The 25,816-nt window shown below is 46.1% G+C and overlaps 3 protein-coding genes across 3 annotated transcripts; 1 reads left to right on the top strand and 2 right to left on the bottom strand.

Annotated features, from left to right (window-relative positions):
* Window positions 1-383: 383 nt before the first annotated feature.
* Window positions 384-12,319, top strand: slx4 (SLX4 structure-specific endonuclease subunit homolog (S. cerevisiae)). Its single transcript, XM_052514213.1, is given in 14 exon segments — window positions 384-2,878; window positions 2,993-3,215; window positions 3,539-3,757; window positions 4,084-4,352; window positions 4,583-4,881; window positions 5,026-5,290; window positions 6,538-6,713; window positions 6,960-7,106; window positions 7,240-7,409; window positions 7,623-10,041; window positions 10,044-10,572; window positions 10,785-10,887; window positions 11,163-11,489; window positions 11,617-12,319. Coding segments are annotated over 14 exon segments (6,087 nt in total). The 5' UTR covers window positions 384-2,301; the 3' UTR covers window positions 11,981-12,319.
* Window positions 12,308-17,921, bottom strand: mcrip2 (MAPK regulated corepressor interacting protein 2). Its single transcript, XM_052514211.1, has 5 exons — window positions 17,186-17,921; window positions 16,863-16,932; window positions 15,348-15,481; window positions 13,547-13,666; window positions 12,308-12,812 (listed from the first exon to the last, which is right to left on the bottom strand). The coding sequence occupies exons 1-5, from the start codon at window positions 17,238-17,240 to the stop codon at window positions 12,742-12,744; spliced, it is 450 nt and encodes a 149-aa protein (XP_052370171.1). The 5' UTR covers window positions 17,241-17,921; the 3' UTR covers window positions 12,308-12,741.
* Window positions 17,922-18,887: 966 nt separating this feature from the next.
* gde1 (glycerophosphodiester phosphodiesterase 1) lies at window positions 18,888-25,687 on the bottom strand. The gene is made up of 6 exons (XM_035763098.2): window positions 25,033-25,687; window positions 24,703-24,878; window positions 24,397-24,502; window positions 23,581-23,673; window positions 23,107-23,318; window positions 18,888-19,676 (listed from the first exon to the last, which is right to left on the bottom strand). The coding sequence occupies exons 1-6, from the start codon at window positions 25,297-25,299 to the stop codon at window positions 19,529-19,531; spliced, it is 1,002 nt and encodes a 333-aa protein (XP_035618991.2). The 5' UTR covers window positions 25,300-25,687; the 3' UTR covers window positions 18,888-19,528.
* Between the last annotated feature and the right edge of the window lie 129 nt (window positions 25,688-25,816).

Genomic DNA, 25,816 nt, shown 5'->3' with positions numbered 1-25,816 from the left:
AAGGACTCCTATCCTGAGGGGGAATGGGGGACAGAAGGACTCCTATCCTGAGAGGGAATGGGGGACAGACTGACTCCTATCCTGAGGGGGAATGGGGGACAGACTCCTCCTATCCTGAGGGGAATGGGGGACAGAAGGACTCCTATCCTGAGGGGGAATGGGGACAGACTGACAGACTGACTCCTATCCTGAGGGGAATGGGGACAGAATGGGGGACAGACTGGACTCCTATCCTGAGGGGGAATGGGGGACAGAAGGACTCCTATCCTGAGGGGGAATGGGGGACAGAAGGACTCCTATCCTGAGGGGGAATGGGGACAGACTGACTCCTATCCTGAGGGGGAATGGGGGACAGACTGACTCCTATCCTGAGGGGGGGGACAGACTGACTCCTATCCTGGGGGGAATGGGGGACAGACTGACTCCTATCCTGAGGGGGAATGGGTGTTCATTGCTTGACTGCTTGTTTGTTTTGAAAATAGATAAATAGTCCAGCTGTCTATCAACCCTCCATCCTCATTCCCCTCTCTCAAAAACACAAACTTGAATAAAACTTTGGGTGGGTTACGTTCTCCTAGCTCCATATTGTAAATCATGCAAGTCGTTATTAAGCAAAAATACTATAAATATAAGGAAGAGCGAATGAAATCACTGTATAAACTGGTTAAAGACTCATTTCTTACTTATATACCATATTGTTAAATAAACTGTGCGCAACAGTTAACACTTGGAGTTATACTTCTGTGTCATAGTGGTTTGTGGGATTGTTTGCCCTGCAATTTTGATAGCATACTTGAACTAGGATGAGGTTGTGAGCGTGTTTTAGAAAATGAGGGGGAAAGTGAGTATTCGGGCAGTCTCAGAATGAGAACAGGTAAAGTGAGTATTTGGGCAGTCTCAGAATGAGAACAGGTAAAGTGAGTATTTGGGAAGTCTCAGAATGAGAACAGGTAAAGTGAGTATTTGGGCAGTCTCAGAATGAGAACAGGTAAAGTGAGTATTTGGGCAGTCTCAGAATGAGAACAGGTAAAGTGAGTATTTGGGCAGTCTCAGAATGAGAACAGGTAAAGTGAGTATTTGGGCAGTCAGAATGAGAACAGGTAAAGTGAGTATTTGGGCAGTCAGAATGAGAACAGGTAAAGTGAGTATTTGGGCAGTCAGAATGAGAACAGGTAAAGTGAGTATTTGGGCAGTCTCAGAATGAGAACAGGTAAAGTGAGTATTTGGGCAGTCAGAATGAGAACAGGTAAAGTGAGTATTTGGGCAGTCAGAATGAGAACAGGTAAAGTGAGTATTTGGGCAGTCTCAGAATGAGAACAGGTAAAGTGAGTATTTGGGAAGTCTCAGAATGAGAACAGGTAAAGTAAGTATTTGGGCAGTCTCAGAATGAGAACAGGTAAAGTGAGTATTCGGGCAGTCTCAGAATGAGAACAGGTAAAGTGAGTATGTGGGCTTCATTCAAAAATCTCTCGAAGCCATGCGAATTTCAGGTAAAACGGGCTCCCGAGTGGCGCAGCGATCTAAGGCACTGTCACTACAGACACCCTGGTTCGAATCTAGGCTGTATCACAACTGGCTGTGATTGGGAGTCCCATAGGGGCGGCGCACAATTGGCCCAGCTTCATCTGGGTTAGGCCGTCAATGTAAATAAGAATGTGTTCAAAACTGACTTGCCTAGTTAAATAAAGGTTACTTTAAATATATATATATATACATTACACACAAAGCTGTTGCAAATGACTGTTACCATGATTTCAGGGGAGAAGCTGTGGATTTTAGAGTATTTTATTGTTGGATCAAATGATGAGCCATCAAGCCCCAAAAAATGTTTATGGTCACTTATACTTCAGTTTAAAGCTCATTGCTATTCTTCTACTGGTAATATTTTCTAAATGTTGTAAATTATTTAGTACTTTAAAATAATAAAGGTATTGTAACGCATAAATCCACCCTATCACATGACCTGGGTAGACGTCAATCCTGTTGTCACGTGACCGGAAGTATGTGAAGCAGTCGAATGTGAGTATTTTGAATAAAGACACATTTAGCTAGTAATACACGTTTTCACTGTCAGATGCAACTGTTCAATTTTCATGCAGTAATGGCACATTCATTCCTAAATTATGCAGAATATTTATGCTGAAGAGAGGATATTTCACAAATGTCACCTCACATTTTTAGCTAGCTAGCAGCATTAACCTCCATGGCTCTCAGTCCCGAGAGGCTAACGTTAGCTACTATCACGACAACACATCTAGCTGTTTAGTGGCGCAAGAAGCAGATCACTAATAGTCAAACACAATGGACGACTCTGATCAAGACTTCGTGGACCTCTGCTCTAAGTTGCTCAAACGAGTCCGCAGAAAAGCAGGCGTAACCGAGAAGAGAAGTGTTGCAGAGCCCTCGTCCCAGGACACTGTGAAAGACATACCCACCAAAAGGGTGACGAGGAAGAAGAAAGATGTTGGCCCAAGTTCAAAGGGAGTTTTGGGTAACAACTCTGAACACGTTTCCTCCATCTCTACCACTTGTGATGAACCAAACCGACTTCCCTCCAATACAGACAAATCTAAACAAGCAGTGGTCAATGGAGGTATTGAACTTGGTGTCGGAGAGAATGGGTCATCAGTGGCTGTGGATGTTGCTGGGGCTCAACCTGAGGATAGGGGAATGGGGGTGAAGGAGAAAGTGTCTGTGGATGTTGCTGGGGCTCAACCTGAGGATAGGGGAATGGGGGTGAAGGAGAAAGTGCTACACCGGATGCAGCAGTTCAAGAGAGTCAATCCACAGAAGCTGGTGCATGGTGAGAGGAATCAGCCTGCAGCAACAGGGAGTGAAAGTGACAGCGCTGCTCCGCATCCACTGCCAGATAATGAAGGTGAGATCCATCACTGTGTCTTTACTCTAGATTCTATGGTGTGTATTTTCATTTGTGTGTACTCTCAATGGCATGCTGATTACCTTTCTCTCCACCTCTGCCCTTCCTGTTCAGTTCCATCCACCTCCGCCTCTTCTCCCCTACCACTGGACCCCCAGGTGGATGACTCGGATGAGGCCCTGGCCCTGCGTCTACAGGAGGAGCTGGACAGGGAGGCCCAGGCTGTGGCCCAGGGTAGTGTAGTGGACCTGGAGCAGGGAGGCCTGTTCTTCTGTCAGCTCTGCCAGAAAGACCTGTCTGCCATGAGCCCCGCAGGACGCACCCAACACATCAACAGGTAGGGACGACTGGAGCTGGACACAGACACTTGCTCTCTCACCCATCTAACTCCAGAATCTGTCTGTTACTAGAACAGTCAATGACTCATATAATTCTAGATTCTGTCTGTTAATGGAACAGTCAATGACTCCAAGGAAGATACTGCCTCGTTTCCTTTCCTGATCTTGAGGAACTGGATAGGTGAAATCAAGTCATCTTTTGTGGCTTCTGATGTTTAGCCTTCAACAATCCAGTGTTTTCAGATGAGTGCAGATGATGGAAAGGAGACAAGGAAAATAAACCAGTTTACTTTATTGGGACACCCCATGTCCCCTTATCCAGGTGTCTAGATGAGAGTGAGGACAGTGCTGCCCCTGCCCCTCCTCCCGCTCCCAGCGTCCCAGAATGCCCCATCTGTGGTAAACGGTTCAAGTCCCAGATTAGTCGCGTGGCCCACCTGAAGCGTTGCTCCTCCACGATGGGCGTGGCTCCTGCCATGCTGCTGCAGGCTGTACAGAGACAAGTTGCAGAGGGCCTGACTGACAGCACCGCCAACCAACCGTGAGTCACCCTGGTCTGATTGGTCCCGCCCCTTTGAACCATCAACCAACCCAAACAACTTGACTGCTATTACTGTACATTAAATTGATAACTTTGATGTTAGAGGCATTGAGTCGTGTTCAGCAGGGTGCAACATACTGAACATTGCTGATAGAAGTGTACTTGATAGAGCTAACGTTGTGCCCTACTGAACTGCCCCTGTATGATGCTTTTGGGGCCGTTCTGTCCCACCTAGAGAAAGAATGTAGGAGAAACACTGCGTTCAAATGCTGGAGGACAATAAACTATTCTATTTCTCCCGTGAATAACCCTCTCCTCTCCCCCAGTCTGCAGGCCGGAGGTTCCAAGCGTAAAGGCTCCACAGACCCCAGCCTCCCGGGCAGGAAGAAGCCCAGAAAGAAGCCCCGTGGCCTGGATGAAGACACCATGGTGGCCATGGCCCTGTCCCACTCCCTACTGGAGCAGGAGAAAGAGATGGAGCGGGAGATGCAGAGAGAGTTACAGAGGGAGAGAGAAGGTGGTCAGCAGCTCCCAGCCGTCCTCCCTCACATTTCTCTGTCACCATTGAAGTGGAGAGCTGAACCAAGTAAGACGTGTAAGTCACTATCTTGACTGAACCTACGTATTGTTTGGGCAATGCATTATGCTATGATTATAAGGATTCATTTGCTGTGACGAAAAACAATTTCCCTTTATTATGTAAAACAGGAGCAAACTATACTAAATGCATTGATATGAAACTATACATGTATAAACATTTTGATGATGTTTATATTATATGATTCATATCATAGCCGAGTCCTTTTGTCTTGACCCCTCCCCCAGGTAAGGGGCGTGGCAAGCGGAAAAAGGGTGCACCCCCTCGCCCCCCTCCCCTCCTCCTGGTCCAGGACTCGGAGACAGCCCTGAGGCGACTACAGGAGCGCGTGGCTGGCCTCCTCCTCCGTACCCGCGCCCCCTCGCCTCCCACCCCCACACGCTGCCCCAGCTCCCTGCCCTCCTGCAGAACGGGTGCTGGCCCCCTCTGGCAGAAGAGTGCGCTGCGGGACGGAGGGCCGAAGGTCATCTCTGAGTTCTACACCCCAGAGCTCAGAGAATTTATACAGCCTTGGGTGTCTGTAAAGGTGAGAGCCCGTGTGCGTGTGTTACTCATACTTTCACATCTTTGCTTCTAATACTCTGATTTGTGTTTAAAGTGTGAGTGTATCTTGATTCGTAGTCTTTTCATTCACACTTTCATTTATTTCACTCAATTTGTCTTCTTCTAGATGGATATGGTGTTTCCCACCAAGGCCATGCCTGGATCCTCCACCAACCTTTCCTCAACAGAAAGCATCTCTATGACCAAGCAATCTATCCTTTCCTCCCAACAACCAGTCTCCTCCACCCAGGCAGCCCCCTCTTCGCTCCCTTCCACCCCAGGGACAGGGCACCTTCCAGTGGGCAGCCAGACTCTGTGTGACCTGATGGAGCTGGCTGATGAGGGAATGACCCTCACACAGTGGGGCTCTTCTACCCCAGGACCTACCAGAGGTGAGAGCTACTCCTGGGAGAGCTGTTATATACAGGAAACATACAGGGGGAAGAATGTACACAAAACACAAAGACATTGACATGTAAAAGTGTAGGACTAATACAAGCATATCATAGTCTTCAGTCTGACTCCATTACCATGTGAATGCTATAGGTAGAAACGTGTATCCGTGGATCTAGTCAAGGTAGCGAGCCTTGTATCACCACTCAGAATACTATAAGTTACGTGTCCAAGATAACCCTAGAGTTATTCAGAGGCTCTGAGAGACAGCTATCTTGCGATCAATGTCCTAGCATTAAATGATTGATTTAACCTCAGCTCAGAGCTGCACAGTTAGAAGCCAAGCATATCTGCTGTGTGTAGTATGAATAACATTTACCATTAGACCATACATCTAATAATAACACGAGGAATGCCGTTCTTATCCATCTAAAAGTCATCTAATGTATTACACTTGTGCAATTAGAATACAATGCTACATACCAGAAGTCTTCAGTGTCTAAAGATACAAAATATGTAAAAGTCTAAATGTTTAAAAGACCCACTATGGTGTAACAGAACGCTACACCAGGAGGTTGTTCATGGAGTCATTGGAAACCAAAGTTTCCACCCATCTTTTATTCTCCCCTGAGCTCCAGGTCTCAGAATCTCTCCTCGTCTAATTAACGTCACGGAGTTCGGCTAAAACAAAATTCATTAAAATAACTCACGAACTCCAGAACCTCCCTTATCTGAATGATAAGAGCTCACATCTGGTCGCTCCTCTTTGAACAGACAGAATAACACAGTAACAATGAATCCATAGCACTTACAGTACAATGAAACATACACACATTCACAACTCTTTATGAACCCTTGAATCAATCCAAACACGACAATGTAATTCACAGAGTAACATTCATTTCGGCGATTCAAGTTATCTGTCTTCACACCCCTGACGGTGTCCGTGCTCCCAGGGTTCTATGGGAACGTCCCGCCACGGATAAGGTGTGTTTGACTTCTGCGTTATCTGTCATATGGTCAGCCATAAATTGTGATGGAGTCCTCAGTCTGGGCCTCGGTGCCTGCGAGTCGCATCTTCATCACTGATCACGTTCTCACTCCCTGTTTTTCCACTCCAGACACAGGATGTATATACACGCTCACAGACATGCAGATTAACACACACACAGCATCTCTAACTAGCATCCCTGAAAGTCAAACCTACTGTACCTCTAACGGTGTTAATCTTCCCTCGGTCCCTCAGACAAAGAGAACACTGCTACAGACTTCCACCTGAGTGGCTTTGTTCCTGAGAGCACAGACGAACCCCCTGACCTGTGTCTCAGTGGCTTCATCCCAGAGAGCAGTAGAAACACTGAAAGCCATCAGATGAGATCTCTTCCTCAAAGCACAAATACAAACAGGAGCAGCCAGAAATCAGTAAGGGACCTTTTTTAGAAGTCTTCCACTCTATTGTATACGTTTTAATAACTAGACCTTGATTAGCTGAGTGCAGTGTGTTAGAGTAGGGTTGGAGCAAAACTCTACACACACCCAGTAGCTCTCCAGAAAGAGGGTTGGCCACACCTGGGCTAATATAATCACCATCTCATCATAACTGTGTTGGACTCTTGTTGCCTGATCATTGCTCTGTGCTGGTAGCCATTGTCCGTCTCTGACCCATAGGTGGCGCTGTCCAAGCTGGCCTCAGACCTCACCAGTATGGTGAACAACCCCCAGTTCAGTGATGTCCAGCTACAGGTGGACAGTGGGGAGGTGTACTTCACCCATTCATTCATGCTGTATGCTCGATGCCCCCTGCTGGCGCAGATGGTGAGTGCACGTGTGGATTTTGCCTCGTCGTATTTGCTTGTATGGTTCTCCTTTGAAACCATTAATATTTACAGTTGAATTTAATTTGTTTTCTATCGCTCGTTCTCTCATTCCATTCCTCTCTCTCTCCCAGGTCCATGACAGTGGATTCGGGGTGCAGGAGGACGGCATGCCCTCAGCCCAGAGGGTGTTGTTGGGTGAGGTACCAGGCCAGGCGGTATATACCCTGCTCCAGTACCTCTACACAGCCCACTGCCCCCTCACACACATCCTGCTGCCACACGTTCAGGAGCTGGCAGCCAGGTAAAGTCTGACTCAACACCTCCTCCTGGATGGCTAGACTGGTGTTTACGTGATATGACTTAATCTTAGTAACAGAAAGTATTACAACATTTTCAGGTAAAGGGTGAGTTAGAATGAACCAAAAAACATATTTTTCTTTATCTCCCTTCCCCTCTTGCTTTCTGTCTCTCTTTCTATAAAACTCCTTCTTTCTCTCTGTTTTCTCCTCATCAGGTTCAACCTGGAGGAGCTGCAGCAGCTGTGCCAGCTCTACCCAGCTCAGACAGACCTCCACAGAGGTGTAGAGGGACAGGGGGGTCAGTGGGGAGACTACCCAGCCCAGGAGCACCAATCTGGGGGAGAGGAGGAGCACCAAGACCAGGTCTTCATGGAGCTCCTCCGCTCCATGTGGAATGAAGAAGAGGTTGAGGAAGATGAGGACAGAGGAGAGGAAGGAGGGATTGCGATGGAGGAGGGGCGAGGGGATGGCGTGACGATAGAAGATGGAGAGACGAACGAAGAAAGGGTGAACGAAGAAGAGATGGAGGAGATATATGAGTTTGCTGCCACTCAGAGAAAGAGGGATGAAGGAAAAGAGAGCGAAAAGGAAGAATCAGAGGAGGAGGAGGGAGGAGTGGCATTTTTCACAGAGACAGAAGAAGAGCAGGAGGCTCCAATCCAAGCTCACTCATTGGCTGAACACTCAGATACGGGTGAATTAACATGCATGATGTCCCCTCAAACAAAAACTCCCAGTTTAGAGGCAGACATGGCTATTGGTGACATTGACACAGACCGGGAGAATCCAAATAGGATAAAAGCTGATCTCAACAAATCAGAAGGTAGAGATCTAGAACGTTCTAGAACAGCCACCGTGGAGTCAGACAGAACAAAACAATTTGAATCAAACGTCACAAGCTCAAGAAGTGTTGGAGAGGTATCAACGACAAAAAGCCTCCACTCCAGTCCGATTGACGATCAAGAACTAAACGCTAGTCTAGACCGTAGCTACAGCCGCCTCTTCTCTGACTCTTGGGGGGTCTATGAGACGCAGGAGGAGCCCCACACCTCCCCACCAACACAACCATCCTGCCACTCCCAACCCCACAGGGCTATCCAGAAACCCTCCCGCTCCCAGCCCCCCAGGACCATGGTAGTGGAGGGTGCGAGACAGCCAGAACTCACCTCCCCACCCCCACCGTCCTCCTGCTCCCAGCCCACAAGGGTGAGGGTCGATGGGGGTACGAGACAGACAGCGATCCCTACCCTCCAGTACTCAGCCATTGAAATCATTGACCTCTCCATCAGTCCTCCTCTGGTCCCTGGTGTATCCGCCCTACCTGTTCCTGGTTTGTCCCCAGGGGAAGTGACTGACACCGGGGCACGAGTTAGGACGAAGGGAGTGGTGGGAAGAGGGAAAGTTCCTGTGTGTAAGGAGATACTCCAAGAGAAGGTACCGTCTAGTCCAGAGGACTTAAAGAGAGAGAGTTATGGTCCGTATAGTATTTCTGTACCCGTCTCTCCTCCTCACAGTACCAAAGAAGAACCTGAGCTTATAGTTCTGTCTGACTCTAGTGAAGAGATGGAGGTAGGGGATCTAGGACCTACCAGCCCCTCTCCACCACCCCCTACTCGTCTCTCCCAGAACCACCAAGGCTACACCCGAATCACAACTCAATCCAACACAGAACCCAAGAAACCCACCTCGATAACCCAATCAGACACAGAACCTAAGAAATCCAGCTCGAAGGAGAAAGAGACTATTGGTGGTTTTGTGAGGGATCCTTCTGTCTCACCTTCAGATCAAGGCTTAGATCCAGATCCTCCAGGTTATAAACCAGGTTCTAACCCAGGTTCTGCTGGTTCTACTAGTCTCATGGACTGTTCTGCAGAGATGTCTTGGCTCATCCCGGCCACTCCGCCCCTGCCATCCAGGAGGACGAGCTCTACCCAGACCTTTAGTAGCATGCGTCGCACTCAGCTCTTTCCTAAGGCCAACTCTTCTTCCTCCTCTTCTGCAGCGTCAGTTTTCTCCTCTCCCACCCTCCCTTACAGGCCTAGCCGCCAGACCTCACACCCACCCAGGGTTTCTACACATTCTGCCCAGACAGAGTCCTCTATTTCTAGGCAGAAATCAGACAGCAGAGGGCTTCGGCACTCCAGCTTGGGTCTCGACCATGACGACCTCTCTTCCCAGAAATACAACAGTGGTTCTGGATCCACAGTCCCCTCCAAGTCCCAACCAAAACGCTCCTGCCTACCCCGCCTGACCCCCACTTTCTCCGTCATCCCCCCACCAGACCCCTCCACCAAGGGTACTCCTCTCCACAACATCCCCCAGCCATACAGCTCCACTCCCCTTTATTCAGATCTACCCAAGCCCTCTGCTCCATCTCTGGCCTCCCCTCTTCTGAGAGACGGGGAGGGGGACAACGGAACCAGGCAGAGGGGGCTGGGGATCTCTGGGAGCCCATGGAAGAGAGGGGGAGAGGGGTCTCTGGGCCTATCCCTCTCGGACCCATCCTCATCCCCACATAAGGAGTCCCTTACCCAACCGAGAGAGAACAGCGGCTCCCCCGGACAACGCCGACCATCCAGTGAGTCTAAATACTTCCACAGCCCAGGAGACAGCGAGACGGGGGAGAGAAAGAGAGGGGGGTGAGAGAGGAATCGGATGAGATTATGAAAATGGAGGAACTGGAAAGGAGTGTTGTGAAAGAGGAAGAGCAGGAGGAAGAGCAGGGAGAAGATATGGAGAGGTCCAGTAACAGCTTTCAACAGAGCTTCCTCGGGATGGACGAGCCACCCATGGCCTTCGATGACTCCTGGGGCCTAAACGCAGGAGGAGGGGACACGGACGGAGAACGATCCCAGGCAGTGTGCTTCAGTCTGAGGCTAGAGAGCAGCGGTGGTGGGACTAGTCCAAGACAGGGCCGGAGAGATGGAGAGATTGCAGGAACATCCTCTACTTTTACCCCCTCTCCTCTTCCTAAAGCCTACACCACCCCCTCTCCACCTCTACCCAACACCACTACACCCCAGGCCAACCCAGAGATCAACGCTAGCCTCCTGGACGCTGAGATCTGGGACGACTGGGGGCAGGAAGAGGATGAGGCTCTTCCTCTCTCTCAGAGGGTGAATCCTGTAGCTCTGGCTCAGAGAGTGGCCCAGCTCAAGACTCCAGGTAATACACTTTCAGCAGTTATACCCCGTTGTATAGAGGGTGTTTAATCTAGCCAGCTCGGGTTCAAAGCCAGCTTCATTGCTTCCTACTGTTGAAATATTGAACAGTCTTCCATTCGTCTTATTCTGATCCAGAAATGCAATAAACATGTGAAACACATTCACTGTTTTGTCACATCTTATTTCTCTACCCTTTGACCCCTCTCTCCACAGTGGCCCCCCGTAGGAAAGGCCAGCAGGGCCCCCTGGTCCCCATCACCCCCATGCCCAGCTACTCTGACATGGACACACCTGACCTCAAGAACAAGCTCAACAGGTCTGACTCCCTCAACACATCACCTCAGAACGGTCTCTGGTATCTCTGCCTTTTAGATGAGTTTTTCTATCAGTTATTTCATTCATGTGGTCATTTCACTCCCCCATCACTACCACCATCTTAAGAGACCTAGCCTTTAGTTCCCAGTCCTTCTTCCTCCATTGATTGTTCTTTGATGATATTTGAGATTACATGAGCACAGTGTATGGCAGGTGTCAGTGTTGTCTGTCTATACCTCCCGCCATCCTGCTCTGTGTCTATACCTCTCCCTCTAGATTCGGTGTGCGTCCCTTACCCAAGCGCCAGATGATCCTGAAGCTCAAGGAGATCCACCAGTACACCCACCAGGTCGTCAGCTCAGAGTCCGAGGACGAGGCACCTTCCCTGGGTCGCCCCAGAGCCGTCGGGCCCCCACCCACCACCATGGAGCCCACCAGAAAGCCAGTGTCCTGTGCCCAGGCTGGGGGGTTTAAAGAGCCTGGTGGAAAAGCAGCACCTACAGTCTCCCTGGTGAAACTGCCTGGTGAGGAGGACATGGAGCCTCTCTCTGCCTCTCAGGGATCCAATACGTCCTCCACAGCACCCAGTGAAGACTCTGAGAGGTTAGCACTGGGAGTGTGTGTTTAACAGCTGTTGTTCATGCATGTGTCTGTCTAGAATACTTTGACTTCTAAATTCAAAGTCAAATGTGGTAACATTGACACTCCTCCATTCATCTCTATTCTCCAGGTCTAATCCAGAGCAGTGCCTCTCTGACGACTCGGATAACGACAACATTACTGCCTCGCAGTCTGCCTCCAAGCTCCAGGACAAGCTCGTCGCTGTCCGTCATTTCATCCAGTCAGACCCTGACCTCTACGGGCAGATCCTCCACTACCAGCCCCTGGTCCTGTCAGACCTCCAGGCCAGACTCCGGGCCGCAGGTATCCAGCTGGGGGCCGCCAAGCTACTAGACTACCTGGACTCCCAGTGCATTACGTTTACCACAGCCAAGCCTGGACTGAGGGGAGGAAGAAAGAGAAGAGGGAAGGGGGTGACCAGGGCTGGAGGGAGGGGAAGGAGAGGGAGAGGGGCAGCTAAAACGGCAGATTGAAGTTACCTTTGAGGGGATACAGTGGAGGCAAAAGTGGATTTTGAAAGGATTTGCGGGAAATAATTGAGTCTAAACTAAATCAGTGGCAATTAAGGCTGTAACGTGTTACTACCTTTGAGTTCTGGTTGAACTGTTTCCTGTTCATATTGGTTGGATGTTGGACTTCTAAAATTAAGTCATGTTTATGTTCTCTTCCTAGGGTCCTATCTTTACAGCATGCTATACTAGTCTGGACTAAGCCGTTTTCACTGGGTTATTGTCCACAAGACAAAATAGTTAACATTCAAAACCCCTGGATTACCCGGGAATAACTCCAACACAAAGGAAAATAGTGAAAAATATTTTACTGTTTTTCTCCAAAGACCAGCCAAGAAATAGACTTCATTCAATCTGAGCACAACTCATGTTGGGGCAGGGAGGTACTTGTTAAAAAGAAAACACAAGCGGAAGAAAAATCACAGATACTCTTCATGAATTAGTTCTTCTGGTTGATTAGCCAATCAGGAACAGGCATTTTCCTTGGAGGTGGAGCGTTCAGTCTAAAAGTTCATAGCTTCAGGACCATTCAGGGGTACAGCAATGTGTGTGTGTCACACACTCCCCTAGCACGGTGCAGATATCAGTATTCCTTTCAACCCAAAATACTGTAGCTTCAGAACCAGAATGTCCTCTCTCCACCCCTCCAGCACCTCTTCTTCTGATCACAGCTTGGCCCATGTGGCTTCCACGCAAGTTAGCACCTCCTGTCCCTTCTCTCCCTGTCACGACAGGTTAGCGATGTTGGCCAGGAAGCGCTGGGCCCACCACTCCTCCAGGTCTATAGGCACAAAGTCTGTAAGGAGACGGGGAATAGGTGCTAATGAGAGAACATTACTATTATGGTATGTCTGTCTGGATCTCACAAGTCTGCATGGAGAGGCAATACTGTGTGAAAAAGGAAACAGTATTGGTGAGATTTTTGCTAATTGAGATATTACATTTGTGCTTCAAACGAGTCACTCTTTCTCTCTGTAACCTCAAAAACTACAGTACTGTCCATCTACTGTGAAGTAACTGTCCAATGACCTACAGAGTGAACAGGACTGGGCAGGTTTTTGTGTGAAATCAGCAACCAGGAGGAGTGACAGTTTATCCAAGGTGAGAGACTGATAGTTGTTCAGAGAACAGAGAGTAAAACATTAAAACCTTGCCTTATGACCTCTCTATCTAGCTGCAGATATGATGGTGCCAAGAATTGCTTAGCCTGATATGTTTTTTTAGACAGTACTGAGACAGACGTTTATAGGGCTAGACAGAAATACACCAAAATAGAAGGTTAAGACCATGACAAAGTGGAGCATGAGTAGGCGTGCTGATCTAGGATCAGTTGTCTTTCAGATCAAAATACGATTGTTTGGACAGGGGACCTGATCCTAGATCAGCACTCTTACTCTGAGGCTTTATGAATACAGGTCCTGGGCATCACATAATTGGATGTAATGAGATAGGAAGTAGAGGTTGGCTAGTGTACAGCCTCTCCCATTGTTGCAAGATGGAGGCTTGTGAATAAGGCCTACAGCTACTCACTCTTCGTTATGGTACTGGGCGTCTTCTCTGCGTACTGCACGGGCCCCTGGCCACATACAGCAGCAGGCTCCACACGGCCTTCTCCATCTCCTGCCAGCTGCTGCTCGATTTCCTGCCATGCTGCAGAGAGAACATACAGAGACATTAGTACACACACTAACTGAAGATACACGTTACAGCCAATACCTTTCCCATGTGTGTTATGCTGCAGAGAGAACATACAGAGACATTAGTACACACACTAACTGAAGATACACGTTACAGCCAATACCCTTTTCCATGTGTGTTATGCTGCAGAGAGAACAGAGACATTAGTACACACACTAACTGAAGATACACGTTACAGCCAATACCCTTTTCCATGTGTGTTATGCTGCAGAGAGAACAGAGACATTAGTACACACACTAACTGAAGATACACGTTACAGCCAATACCCTTTTCCATGTGTGTTATGCTGCAGAGAGAACATACAGAGACATTAGTACACACACTAACTGAAGATACACGTTACAGCCAATACCTTTCCCATGTGTGTTATGCTGCAGTTCCTAGGTAGTTGTATTATACACACAGCCTATGACTACATAAAACCAACTGGGCATGACGCGGGGAAACGTTTTGGGTGCTTTTTAAAAATCCATCTATTGTGATATTACAGTATCATGGGATGCTGCAGCAGCGGTCGCACCACAACGTCCCGCGGCTATGAAGCTGATGGTTGGTTGTTTTCCTCAGAAAATGCCCAGTGGAAGTGTTTTTATTTTAAATAAACTATTCCTCTAGAGGTGTAACCTTGCTTGTGCTTCAAATGAAACAGCCAACTATGTGTCCTCGAGTGGACCAGGACAGAACTACAGTACATTTTATCAGCCACACTACTAGGAGTTGAGATAAGACTGGAGGTTGTGTGTTTCACTGAGTTATAACACGCCCCTTACACTGTGTTGACTGTATACATTTCTGTGAAAAGCATTTGAATGTTAATGTACAAAAATATATCAAGCTCACTGTTTTATAAGAAGTGCAAAGGAGCTTTCACCTTACACTACCGAGTAGTGTTTTCATAGTTTAATTGACAACCGTGGTGACTTGACTTCTTCATGCACTACAACGAGGTCAAAGGCTTTCTGTAAATGAGGAGAGCTGTGCTCTGTAAGAGGTTTTATGAAAACAAACAGCATATGCCCAGAACTTCCTTCTGACCATTATCATTGAGCAGTGCCCCAAGAACAACAGAACAGCTTGTTCTCTAAGGTTTGAGGATCTTTAAACGATGCCCAAACTGTGTCAAAGAATGCCTCGACTTTTGCACTTGATTCATCATTTAAACTCTGTGGGTTCCATTCTCCTCCCCGTTTGCTTTCGGGTGTAGGTTTAAACTCCACGTAGTTCTCTCCCTCTTCTATACATCATCTCTGTTCTATATATTCACACCCCCTGTTTGCTTTAGTGTCTATTCTCCTCATGCATTGGGTAGTCTAGTCCTTGAATGCAGTGATTCTCTCCCAGATCAACATTACTGGTGGTGTGGATAGTGGCAGTGTGTCAGTTGTAGCCTTGAGTTAATACTGAGTCAGTGCTGCTGGTCAACATGTCTGTCAGATATAATGGCCTTCCATTCAACTGATGTACACTGGAATGTGTGTGCATAAAATGACTTACTATAGGCTCAATAATAACCTTCAAATTGCATATTTGAGAGTCTACAATACTCCTTATACCATGTGAGTGAGTGTCCATGGCTCTATGCATGAGAAAAATGGGTAATGTCTCATCTGTCCAGTAGTCAATGTGTCTCACCTTCGTACACAAATCGGACATTCTCTTCATGGGCCGGGGTGAAGCCTTCAGATGTGGTGTCTTCCTTCTGTGAGGCTGCAGTGTGGTATCTCTTCCCGTTCAGGCGATTAAACACTATCTTAGGGGTTGGAGAGCTAGACAGATAGAAGATGAAGGTAAATTAAGTAACTGTGAAATCGTATTGTGTTACGCCTCTGGAAAGCTGGTCTTGCTTCAGAAATGTATATTTCTTTTAGCATAAAACCCAAAAGGAACTATTTTTTTTTATTGAATAAAACTATTGTCCATCCAGGATGGATGTTTTTTCTTTGGCATCACCTTCCATTAAAAAGATACATACATTCTCACATCATACCTATTTAAACCAGTCAGTCCATACTGCATACACGGAAAACAGAGGACATTGATTCATTCCCAAATGCACTGGATAGATAAATGCATATACTCATGCAAAGTCAATTGTATATCTAGCCTAGAGGTTCAGTGGCTATGTCTAGAACAGAGGTCTCCAACCCGGTTCCTGGAGAGCTACTCTCCTTTAGGTTTTTGCTCCAACCTTAATCTAGCGCAGCTGATTCTAATAATTAGCTGGTTGATAAACTGAATCAGGTTGGTTACAACTGGCGTTGGAGTGAAAACATACAGGAGGGTTTCTCTCCAGGAACATGGTTGAAGAGCCCTGGTCTAGAATATTAAGGAATTCTATTTTCCCACATCGCATGTCATGCCCACTCGGCTACCATAGAAATGTAAGGATTGGTGGGATTCCTCTGAACCTACTTCCTTACACAGATGTTGCTACGGAGACAACAGCAGACGGGTTATAAAAGTCTGGAGTGATTCCCAGGAAACGATTGAATGACTGTGCTATTATGTAACACACGTGCATTAAACTACATTGTATGAATGTATGTGATCCTGAATTGAAAATATACCAACGTATGTAGCCAATGACAGGGGGAAAGCTTGCTTACTCAACCAAATGCACCATTGCTAAACTTGTGTGCCCTTGCAGAGCGCGCGAGGCATATTTCATTTTGAACGCACGCTACGTTCTCAGGGTACGTTGTTCATAGTTCTACACTGGCTACAATGTAACTACTGACAAAACTCCCCAGGCTCGAATGGCTGTTCAAAAATGTTAATGTTTCTCTACTGCGTTTAAACAGTAAACAAATGGCCAAAGTTAGCACGCGCGGCTAGCCAGCAAGCCTGTCAGCTAACCTCGCAAGGTCAGACCGTTTCCAAAGAATGTAGAAAACGTTGCAATAACACTTCAACGATACAATGTAATTTATCGGTGTATCGACACTATATTGCAGTAAACATACAGGATTACGAACGTTCTAAAATTAATTTCCGTGAATCGTGACGTACTACAAAAGGATAGTGGAATCAACGTTACATGATTATGTTTATTCCACTAAACGCCACACACGTACCATGGATTCTTCAGATGACTGGTTTGTTCGCGCTTCTTGATATGATTATGATAAATGCAATATGGCAACTTACTTTGAGGATAACCAGGGGGTCGGTTTGAGCTTCAAGTCGTTGGTTTTATTCTCAATTTGCTGCGTGGGACCTGAAATGGAAAGAGAATAGCAAGATTGCACTGATCACAACATGCATGCTTGTCATTAAAATATGCTTTTAAATCCGACAGATCTAATCGAGGGCCTAGGTTCAATTAAACACAGTTCCGTGCTCATTATATAGGTTTTGAAAAGTGCACTACTGCTTTATTGCCATGATTCGAATGCTACTATCGATAATAATAATATAGGCAATACATATTTGGATTGAAGAGAAACCATAATTACATAACTGATGCTCACCTGTCCTGCGCTGTGTAACAAGTTTACTGGGACCTCTAGTAATAGTGTACATCATGTGAAAGCCGAGAACTTCAGTTTTGCGAATGAAAAATAAGTGGGTTATCTTCCAACAAGTCTAGAGTGGTAGCCTACAATGTGTCGACTCCAAATACCGTGGTGGTCTTTAAATCGATCCCCTTGAGCAATCCCCTTTTTGGTCGAGTTCTCTTGACGCAGCCACGTTGGGAAAATTATAGCGCCTGTGTTTCCAAGTCAGCTGCTCGGTGCTACGTAGCCTACGTCTCCGGTTCGGTTAAGAGATCTCGGTACTGCTACTACAATGTGTTCCTTGTCCTGTGCTGTGATCGACGCCGCTACGAATAAGCATATGTTTGGTTAAAGAGCCAGTCTGCTAGTGCTTCAAGGGTATAGCCAATAGGTCAACCAAGGTGATTCAATACGGATATGGAATTCAAATGTCTGTTGGAGAAGAAACTCCTACCCTTCCGATCAATGTTTTTGAATAGAAAATACAGTTAGTTATATTGATTAAATTCACATTTGTGAGAGGCAACCCTATCCTACAGTACGCGTACAAACAGTGACACCGCACACATGATTTCATCATAACAGTCATGGGCACTCCGGTCATGTCACTACACACCCCCAACCGTCGCGGTTTTAGAGGAGGAGCGCCCTTCAGAACGCACTACTGCTGACCAGTAATCCGAGCACGTGGAGATTTGAAGCCTGTTCACGATGATCGGGTTTAACATTTGGAATGAAAATGGGGAAGTTAAATCAGAGATTCCTTAAGTACATATTTTACCAGAAAAAAAATGTTCTCTGATTTAATACGAGTCATTATGCAAACACAGCCTTAGGCTTTTTAGTATAGGGAGCCTAAGGCTCCCGAGTGGCGCAATCTAAGGCACTGCATCTCAGTGCAAGAGACGCCACTACAGTCCCTGGTTTGATTCCAGTCTGTATTACATCTGGCTGTGGTTGGGAGTCCCATAGGGTGGCACACAGTTGGCCCAGCATTGGCTGGGGTAGGCCATCATTGTAAATAAGAATTTGCTCTTAACTGACTTGCATAGTTCAATTAAAAAATATATATTTGCATAAGGCATGCATTTTGGTTGTTGTGGAAGAGCCTAGTATGTATGTTCAACATACATACTGGGAGTCAGAACATATGTAAGACGGGCAAGACATGTTTGGTAACTGAAGCTCGCCGGTGACGAGAGGAGGCTCAGACAGGCTTAACCAAGGTAATACTAGTCTACCTAGGCTTCACCCTGCCCCCTACACTCAGACACATCTACTCTATATAGGTCAATGTATGGGACTAACCCTAATCCTGCCTCCTACCACCAAGGACCTCAGCCACCCGAGCCAGGGTCTGTTCACCCCCCTACCTTCTAAAAGGCAGAGACACTACAGGCGCGTCAAAGCTGTGACCGAGAGATTGAAACCACTAGCCGGCCTCCGCCCAGTACCCTGTCCTGAACTTTACTCACTGTTACTAGCCGGGCTTCCACCAGGTAATCAACCCTGCACCTTAGAGACTGCTGACCAATATCCAGTCATTGAACACTGGTAGAAACCTCGGCTTCAGACTTTGCTTATGTTGTTTTAAGAGGTGAGGGGAAAGCCTGTGGCAGAGAGTTGAAACCATATCGTAGACACTGCATAAGGACAGAGAGAGAGAGAGAGAAGCTGAACAAATCTACTTGTTTATTTTTCCATTCCTATAAGATTATTTCATTCAAGTTAATGCATCTTATTAGGTTAGTATTTCATTGGAAGGTGGTTGGATGCCCACAGACTTTTCCTTATTCCAGTTAGACTATCCCTTCAGAAAAGCACATTATTGCACTGTGTGAAAATGAAGTGTTCATATTTACACAGATCCTTGACAATGGGAATGGTCATGGATTCAAAATATGACATATGTACGAGCTGTGGCTCAGTTGGTAGAGCATGGTGGCTTGCAACACCAGGGTTTGTGGGTTCAATTCCCACGGGGGACCATTATGAAAATGTATGCACTCACTAGTGTAAATCTCTGTAGATAAAAGTGTCTGCTAAATGACTCAAATGTAACTGTGCAGTAGGTACACTCCTGAGTTGGTTATCACAGTACATAGGTGAACCTGGAGACACGTTGTTCACTAAATGAAGTCACCCTTTAAGTTCAAGGCTTTGTAATGGACTGAATATTTGTATCATGTTTCTTGGGCATACAATACACAGTAAGATAAGTAACACAGGGTTAAAGCCATATGTATCCAATGTGGGATTTTAACTCGCTTCAGTGTGTGTGTGCATTTTGTGCAGGTTTCTGTGTGTGATGTCTGTTCAGTAGTGAGGATCACAGTTCTCCAGTAGGCTGTCAGTGATGTAGTTGACGTTGAGTATCTCCTGGTAGTATTGTTTCTCCTCAGCTGTGTTGACTGTCCAGCCCACCACCTCAACCCCTCTCTGAGCCCAGTACTGGACATAGTCCCTGGGGATGGAAGAGAGAAGAGAAAGTCAATAAGGAATCAATGGCCAATCAAATCAATACATGTGATGTAAAATGAGATGTGTAATAAAGGGAGACTTAGTGATTTTAGCCCTTTATCTACTTCCCCAGAGTCAGATGACCTCGTGCAATGGAGGCTGCTGAGGGGAGGACGGCAACATCATAATGGCTGGAACTGAGCGAATGTAATGACATCAAACACATGGAAACAACGGGTTTGATGTTGTTGATACCATTCCACTCCAGCCATTACCACGTGCCCATCCTCCACAATTACGGTGCCGCCACCAACCCCAAAATGAACTCATGGATACCATTGTTATGTCTAATGTGTCCAGTATGAAGGAAATTATAGGTAGTTTCGTGAGCCAATGCTAACTAGCGTTAGCACAATGACTGGGAGTCTATGGGTATCTGCTAGCATGCTAGTTAAAATCCCAAAGTGTCCCTATAACAGTGGTTATTGAGGGTGTGTACACTTCAAACAGCTAACGATGTGGGTAACCGTTGTGGCGTGTAGTAACAACAAAGCAACAGTACATAAGGGCTCGAGCAGCAAATCTTTTGTTTCATCAGAAGATACATGGCTCCTTCAAGCAGAATCATGTCATCATATAGAGGTCTAAAGTAGTGCACTATATAGGGAATGGACATAACCCCCTCAGGAGGTTGAAAAGATTACAGCTGCACCATTGAGAGCATCGTGACTTGTTGCATCACTGCTTGGTATGGCAACTGCATCGCCTTCAAATCGCATGGCGCTACAGAGGTTGGTGTGGACAGCCCAGTACATCACTGGGGACGAGCGCCCTGCCATCCAGGACCTCTATATCAGGCAGTGTGAAAGGACGGCCTCGTCAATTATATTGAAAAATAACGTGTACTTTAAAAACTGGAAATCAACTAATCCTCTGTCGTTAACACAATGGAAAGGTTAAATGCTTTATTATCTAAATGTTGAAAGTAGGTGAGGTGACAGAGAGAAACTAAATGGTTCAGTTTGAGGTCATATGGCGGAGAGCGATGCAGGCGTTGGAGATGGGTGTGTGAGCAGGTGGGTCTGGGCAGGTGTGATGTTGTTGTCATGTGTGTGTGTGTGTGTTTTATATTGTAAAAAATAATGTACAAAAAAAATTAAGACCCAGAAAATCATTAAAGACTCCAGCTATCCAAGCCATAGACTGTTCTCTCTTCCACACGGCAAATTGTACCGGTGCATCAAGTCTGACACCAAGAGGCACCTGAACAGCTTCTATCCCCAAGCCATAACACTGCTTAAGTAGCTAAAAAAAAAAAAAAATGGCAACACAGACAATCTGAGTTGACTCTTGAATGTTTATATTTTTTTGCACTGTCTTTATGCACACACAGGACTCTACTCACTCACACTCCAACACACACACTCCATTTGCTCACACACACTCATTTTGACTTCACACACACATACATCATATACTCTGCTGCTACTCTGTTTATCATGTCACCTTACCCCTATGCATATCTACCTCTATAGATCCAGTATCCCTGCACATTGTAAATGCGGTATTGGAACTAACCACAAATACAGTTGAGGTCAGAAGTTTACATACACTTAGGTCGGAGTCATTCAAATTTGTTTTTCAACCACTCCACACATTTCTTGTGAACAAACTATAGTTTTGGCAAGTCGGTTAGGACATCTACTTTCTGTATGACACAAGTAATTTTTCCAACAATTGTTTACAGACCGATTATTTCACTTAATCACAATTCCAGTGGGTCAGAAGTTTACATACACTAAGTTGACTGTGCCTTTAAACAGCTTGGAAAATTCAACAAAATTATGTCATGGCTTTAGAAGCTTCTGATAGGCTAATTGACATTATTTCAGTCAATTGAAGGTGTACCTGTGGATGTATTTCAAGGCCTACCTTCAAACTCAGTGCCTCTTTGATTGATATCATGGGAAAATCAAAAGAAATCAGCCAGACCCCAGAAAATAATTGTAGACCTCCACAAGTCTGCTTCATCCTTGGGAGCAATTTCCAAACGCCTGAAGGTACCACGTTCATCTGTACAAATAGTACGCAAGTATAAACACCATGGGACCACGCAGCCGTCATACCGCTCAGAAAGGAGACTCGTTCAGTCTCCTAGAGATGAACGAACTTTGATGCGAAAAGTGCAAATCAATCCCAGAACAACAGCAAAGGACCTTGTGAAGTTGCTGGAGGAAACAGGTACAGAAGTATCTATATCCACAGTAAAACGAGTCCTATATCGACATAACCTGAAAGGCCGCTCAGCAAGGTAGAAGCCACTGCTCCAAAACTGACATGAAAAAGCCAGACTACGGTTTGCAACTGCACATGGGGACAAAGATCGTACTTTTTGGAGAAAAGTCCTCTGGTCTGATGAAACAAAAATAGAACTGTTTGGCCATAATAACCATCGTTATGTTTGAGGTAAAAAAGGGGGAGGCTTGCAAGCCAAAGAACACCATCCCAACTGTGAAGCAAGGGGGTGGCAGCATCATGTTGTAGGAGTGCTTTGCTGCAGGAGGGACTGGTGCACTTCACAAAATAGATGGCAACATGAGGGAGGAAAATTATGTGGATATATTGAAGCAACATCTCAAGACATCAGTCAGGAAGTTAAAGCTTGGTCGCAAATGGGTCTTCCAAATGGACAATGACGCCAAGCATACTTCCAAAGTTGTGGCAAAATCGCTTAAAGACAACAAAGTCAAGGTATTGGGAGTGGCCATCACAAAGCCCTCTGACCTAAATCCTATAGAAAATTTGTGGGCAGAAGTGAAAAGGTGTGGGCGAGCAAGGAGGCCTACAAACCTGACCCCGTTACACCAGCTCTGTCAGGAGGAATGGGACAAAATTCACCCAACTTATTGTGGGAAGCTTATGGAAGGCTACCCAAAATGTTTGACCCAAGTTAAACAATTTAAAGGCAATACTACCAAATACTAATTAAGTGTATGTAAACTTCTGACCCAGTGGGAATGTGATGAAATAAAATCTGAAATAAATCATTCTCTCTACTATTATTCTGACATTTCACATTCTTAAAATAAAGTGGTGATCCTAACTGACCTAAGACAGGGAATTTTTACTAGGATTAAATGTCTGGAATTGTGAAAAACTGACTTTATAAATGTATTTGGCTAAGGTGTATGTAAACTCCCGACTTCAACTGTCGCTTACTTACATTCGTTCTTGTGATCTTCTTACTTCCATTTCTTGTGTGTTTTTGTTCTACCTTCATGTATTTTATAGTACTACATTTATATTAATAACTGCATTGTTGGTATAACAGCTTTTCACTGTCCTTCTGCACGTGACATTAAAACTTGAAATGTAGTGCACGATATAGGGAATAGGGAGCCATTTTGGACTCTAAATAGACAGCGGTGACTCACAGTGATATGAAGTTCTTCTGCACCAGGAAGGCAGAGACGCCACAGAGGTTCCAGAGCAGGTGGTGGTGGGCCCAGTCCAGTATCACGTCTAGCACCTGCATACAGTGGTGTTTCCATAGCGACGAGAAGCGCAGCGTGCCGTCACCCAACCGACTAAGGCTCCATGGCCGGTGGGTCAGCGCCGTCACCACTTCCGGGTCAGCCTGACGCATCTGGGATCAGGGGTTAGAGGGCAATGGAGAGAAAGAGAGAAGGGATTTTACTACGAGTTTATCAGGTCAAATCTTTCAAATGTCTATCTGTAATCTAATTTTCTTCCCATAGTGAAGCTGAAATTAAAATGACTGCCATTTCATGGAAACTTAAATCAATTGTTAGTCCTCTCATACAGAGAGATAGACACATCTAACCCAGCACCCATATATACAGACAGCCCACTACTATCCTCTTGTCAACCCAACAGTCCACAGTTACCCTGTAGATGACTTTGGGCTCAAAGGAACAGACGATGCTGGTGTTGTAAAGCACAGGGTGTTTCTGATACATCTCCTTTAGGGCTGCCGCTGCCTGGGAGAGGAGGAGAGAAGAACAGAACATGAAAAGGTCATTAATACACTTTCTGTTTGTTTGTAGAGTCTGTGTATATTTGTGTATGTGTACCTCTCAGACCCACTGGTGAGCCAGCAACTGTTGGGGGGTCAGTTAGATCAGTGGTTCCCAAACTGTGGGGCGTGCAGAGGGGGTGCAGAGCCCCCCAAAAAAAAAAAAAAAAAAATCTCAGTCGGGCCTTAAAACTACTCTTGAATGTTGTAATAGTAGAATGCACAAGGTGTAATTTCGAAAATTGGGTAGTGCATCATCAGTTCCTCTTTCATGTTAGTCCTTGCAGACCTTAGAGAGATAGTTGTAACTTGTCAGAATTCTCTTATTGTACGAGTCACTCAGATATGACATGAACACACAATGTGTAGAATTGTGGGAAATTAGCTTTAAAACAGCAAAAGATATTCCCCCAATGATGGAAGAGGGGCCGGCCGGAGTGGAAACGTTTGGGAACCGCCGAGTTAGATGACTGCTCTCAATTCTCAGTTTCTTGAACTGAAGTGGACCACTGACTAAAACCACAGGCTTTCAACAAGCCTAGCTGGTCCATGACTGTTCTAAAAGTGTTAAACAGCAAACAAGAGAATTATCAAGCTTAGGCTTAAGAAGAAGACAAAGAAGTACTCAGTAGTGTGAAACTGTGTATAGTCACAAAAATCTTTATCTGAGGCTTCTGATTGGCTGTACCTCATCTGGGTGACCTTTGACATCAAAGTAGATGGTGAGCTGCAGTTTGATGCATTCCTCCACAGCCTCCTGCAGAGTGGGGACCTTCTCTCCCTGGAACTTGTCACTGTAGGAACCACATAACATATACCGTGCCATCATTGGTCCTGTCCCAGCTAACTAATAAGCACAGAACACAATTTAAACCATGATCAGTTATTCATTTGAATATGTGTTTTAGTGTTGGGAATAAGAACATGCACACACTGCGACCTCCAGGACCGGAGCTGTCCTACAGTATCACTCCATCTCTCTCTTCCCACTCACCGGAGTCGGTGCTTAGCGGCAGCGTCCAGTTTACACAACCCAGAGAAGCTTAGCTGTGTGAGGGGTCCCGACCCGTTGGTGGTTCGGTCTACAGTCTCATCGTGCATCAGAATAGGGACTCCGTCTGATGTGAACTCCAAGTCCAGCTCTACGCCGGTCGCCCCGTTCTTATGTGCCTAGAGATGCAGAGAGAGAGATGAGACCAGGAAGGTTTGCCATAATCATCTGGAGGCTATGTAAGGGGAGAGAGAGCGAGAGAGAATGTTGTGGCTTTCAAGAACCACGAATCCTTGTTGAACAAATACTTCTCTCGTCGACTTCCTGACTCACCTCCCGGATGGCAGCCATGGTATTCTCCGGCGCATCATGCCCTCCACCCCGGTGAGCGACTAGGGACACCCCACCCGAAGCAGCGTTCTTAGCGGGCCGAAGCACCTGTCTCGCCTGGCTGGTCGGGACTTGGGGAAAACGGAACATGATCAGAAAGGCATAGAGGCAGGCGGTGAGGGCGGTGGACCATATCGGGCTCCGTGTTCCGAGGAGAACGAACGCGAACACCACAGAGAATAGGGCGATTTCGTCTCCGAGTTGAAGCATTTTTGCGCCGAGTCCATACGGTCACTGACTCACAATTCTGCGGTGTAGCCTGTTCAACACACTTCTGCTATGCTGTTGGACAGACAACAGTGCATTAACACTGTCATAAAGTTAACATTTCTTACTAGGCCAACGAAGCTTGGAAAGATGTCTCAATATTGTTCAAGTTGGCTGCAAACAGTGACACTTCTTTGGTAGATCGGCACTCGGGACTCCACCGAAGATAGTCTTGACATTCTTCAGTCTATGCAGAAGCAAGACACAAAATCATTCAGTGGCAACATTTGAAATCGTTAGCGTAGTTTCACAACATCCTATTCACATGATCAAACAGCGACATTGTTGCCTCATAACTGTCATATTTGACCTCCCACTTTCCGTTTTAATAAGTTTGTGGAACCTAAAGTTTAAAATAAAATGTAAAAGACTTGCGCAATAAATATTATGCTTTTCAAAAATTATTATTGTTCACATTTATTAAAATTAGAGATAAAAGTTATTGCACAAATACTTTATT

Source organism: Oncorhynchus keta, unplaced genomic scaffold, assembly GCF_023373465.1.
Source record: "Oncorhynchus keta strain PuntledgeMale-10-30-2019 unplaced genomic scaffold, Oket_V2 Un_scaffold_15365_pilon_pilon, whole genome shotgun sequence".
NCBI classification, from domain to species: domain Eukaryota; kingdom Metazoa; phylum Chordata; class Actinopteri; order Salmoniformes; family Salmonidae; genus Oncorhynchus; species Oncorhynchus keta.
This window is presented reverse-complemented; position numbering and strand designations above follow the sequence as displayed.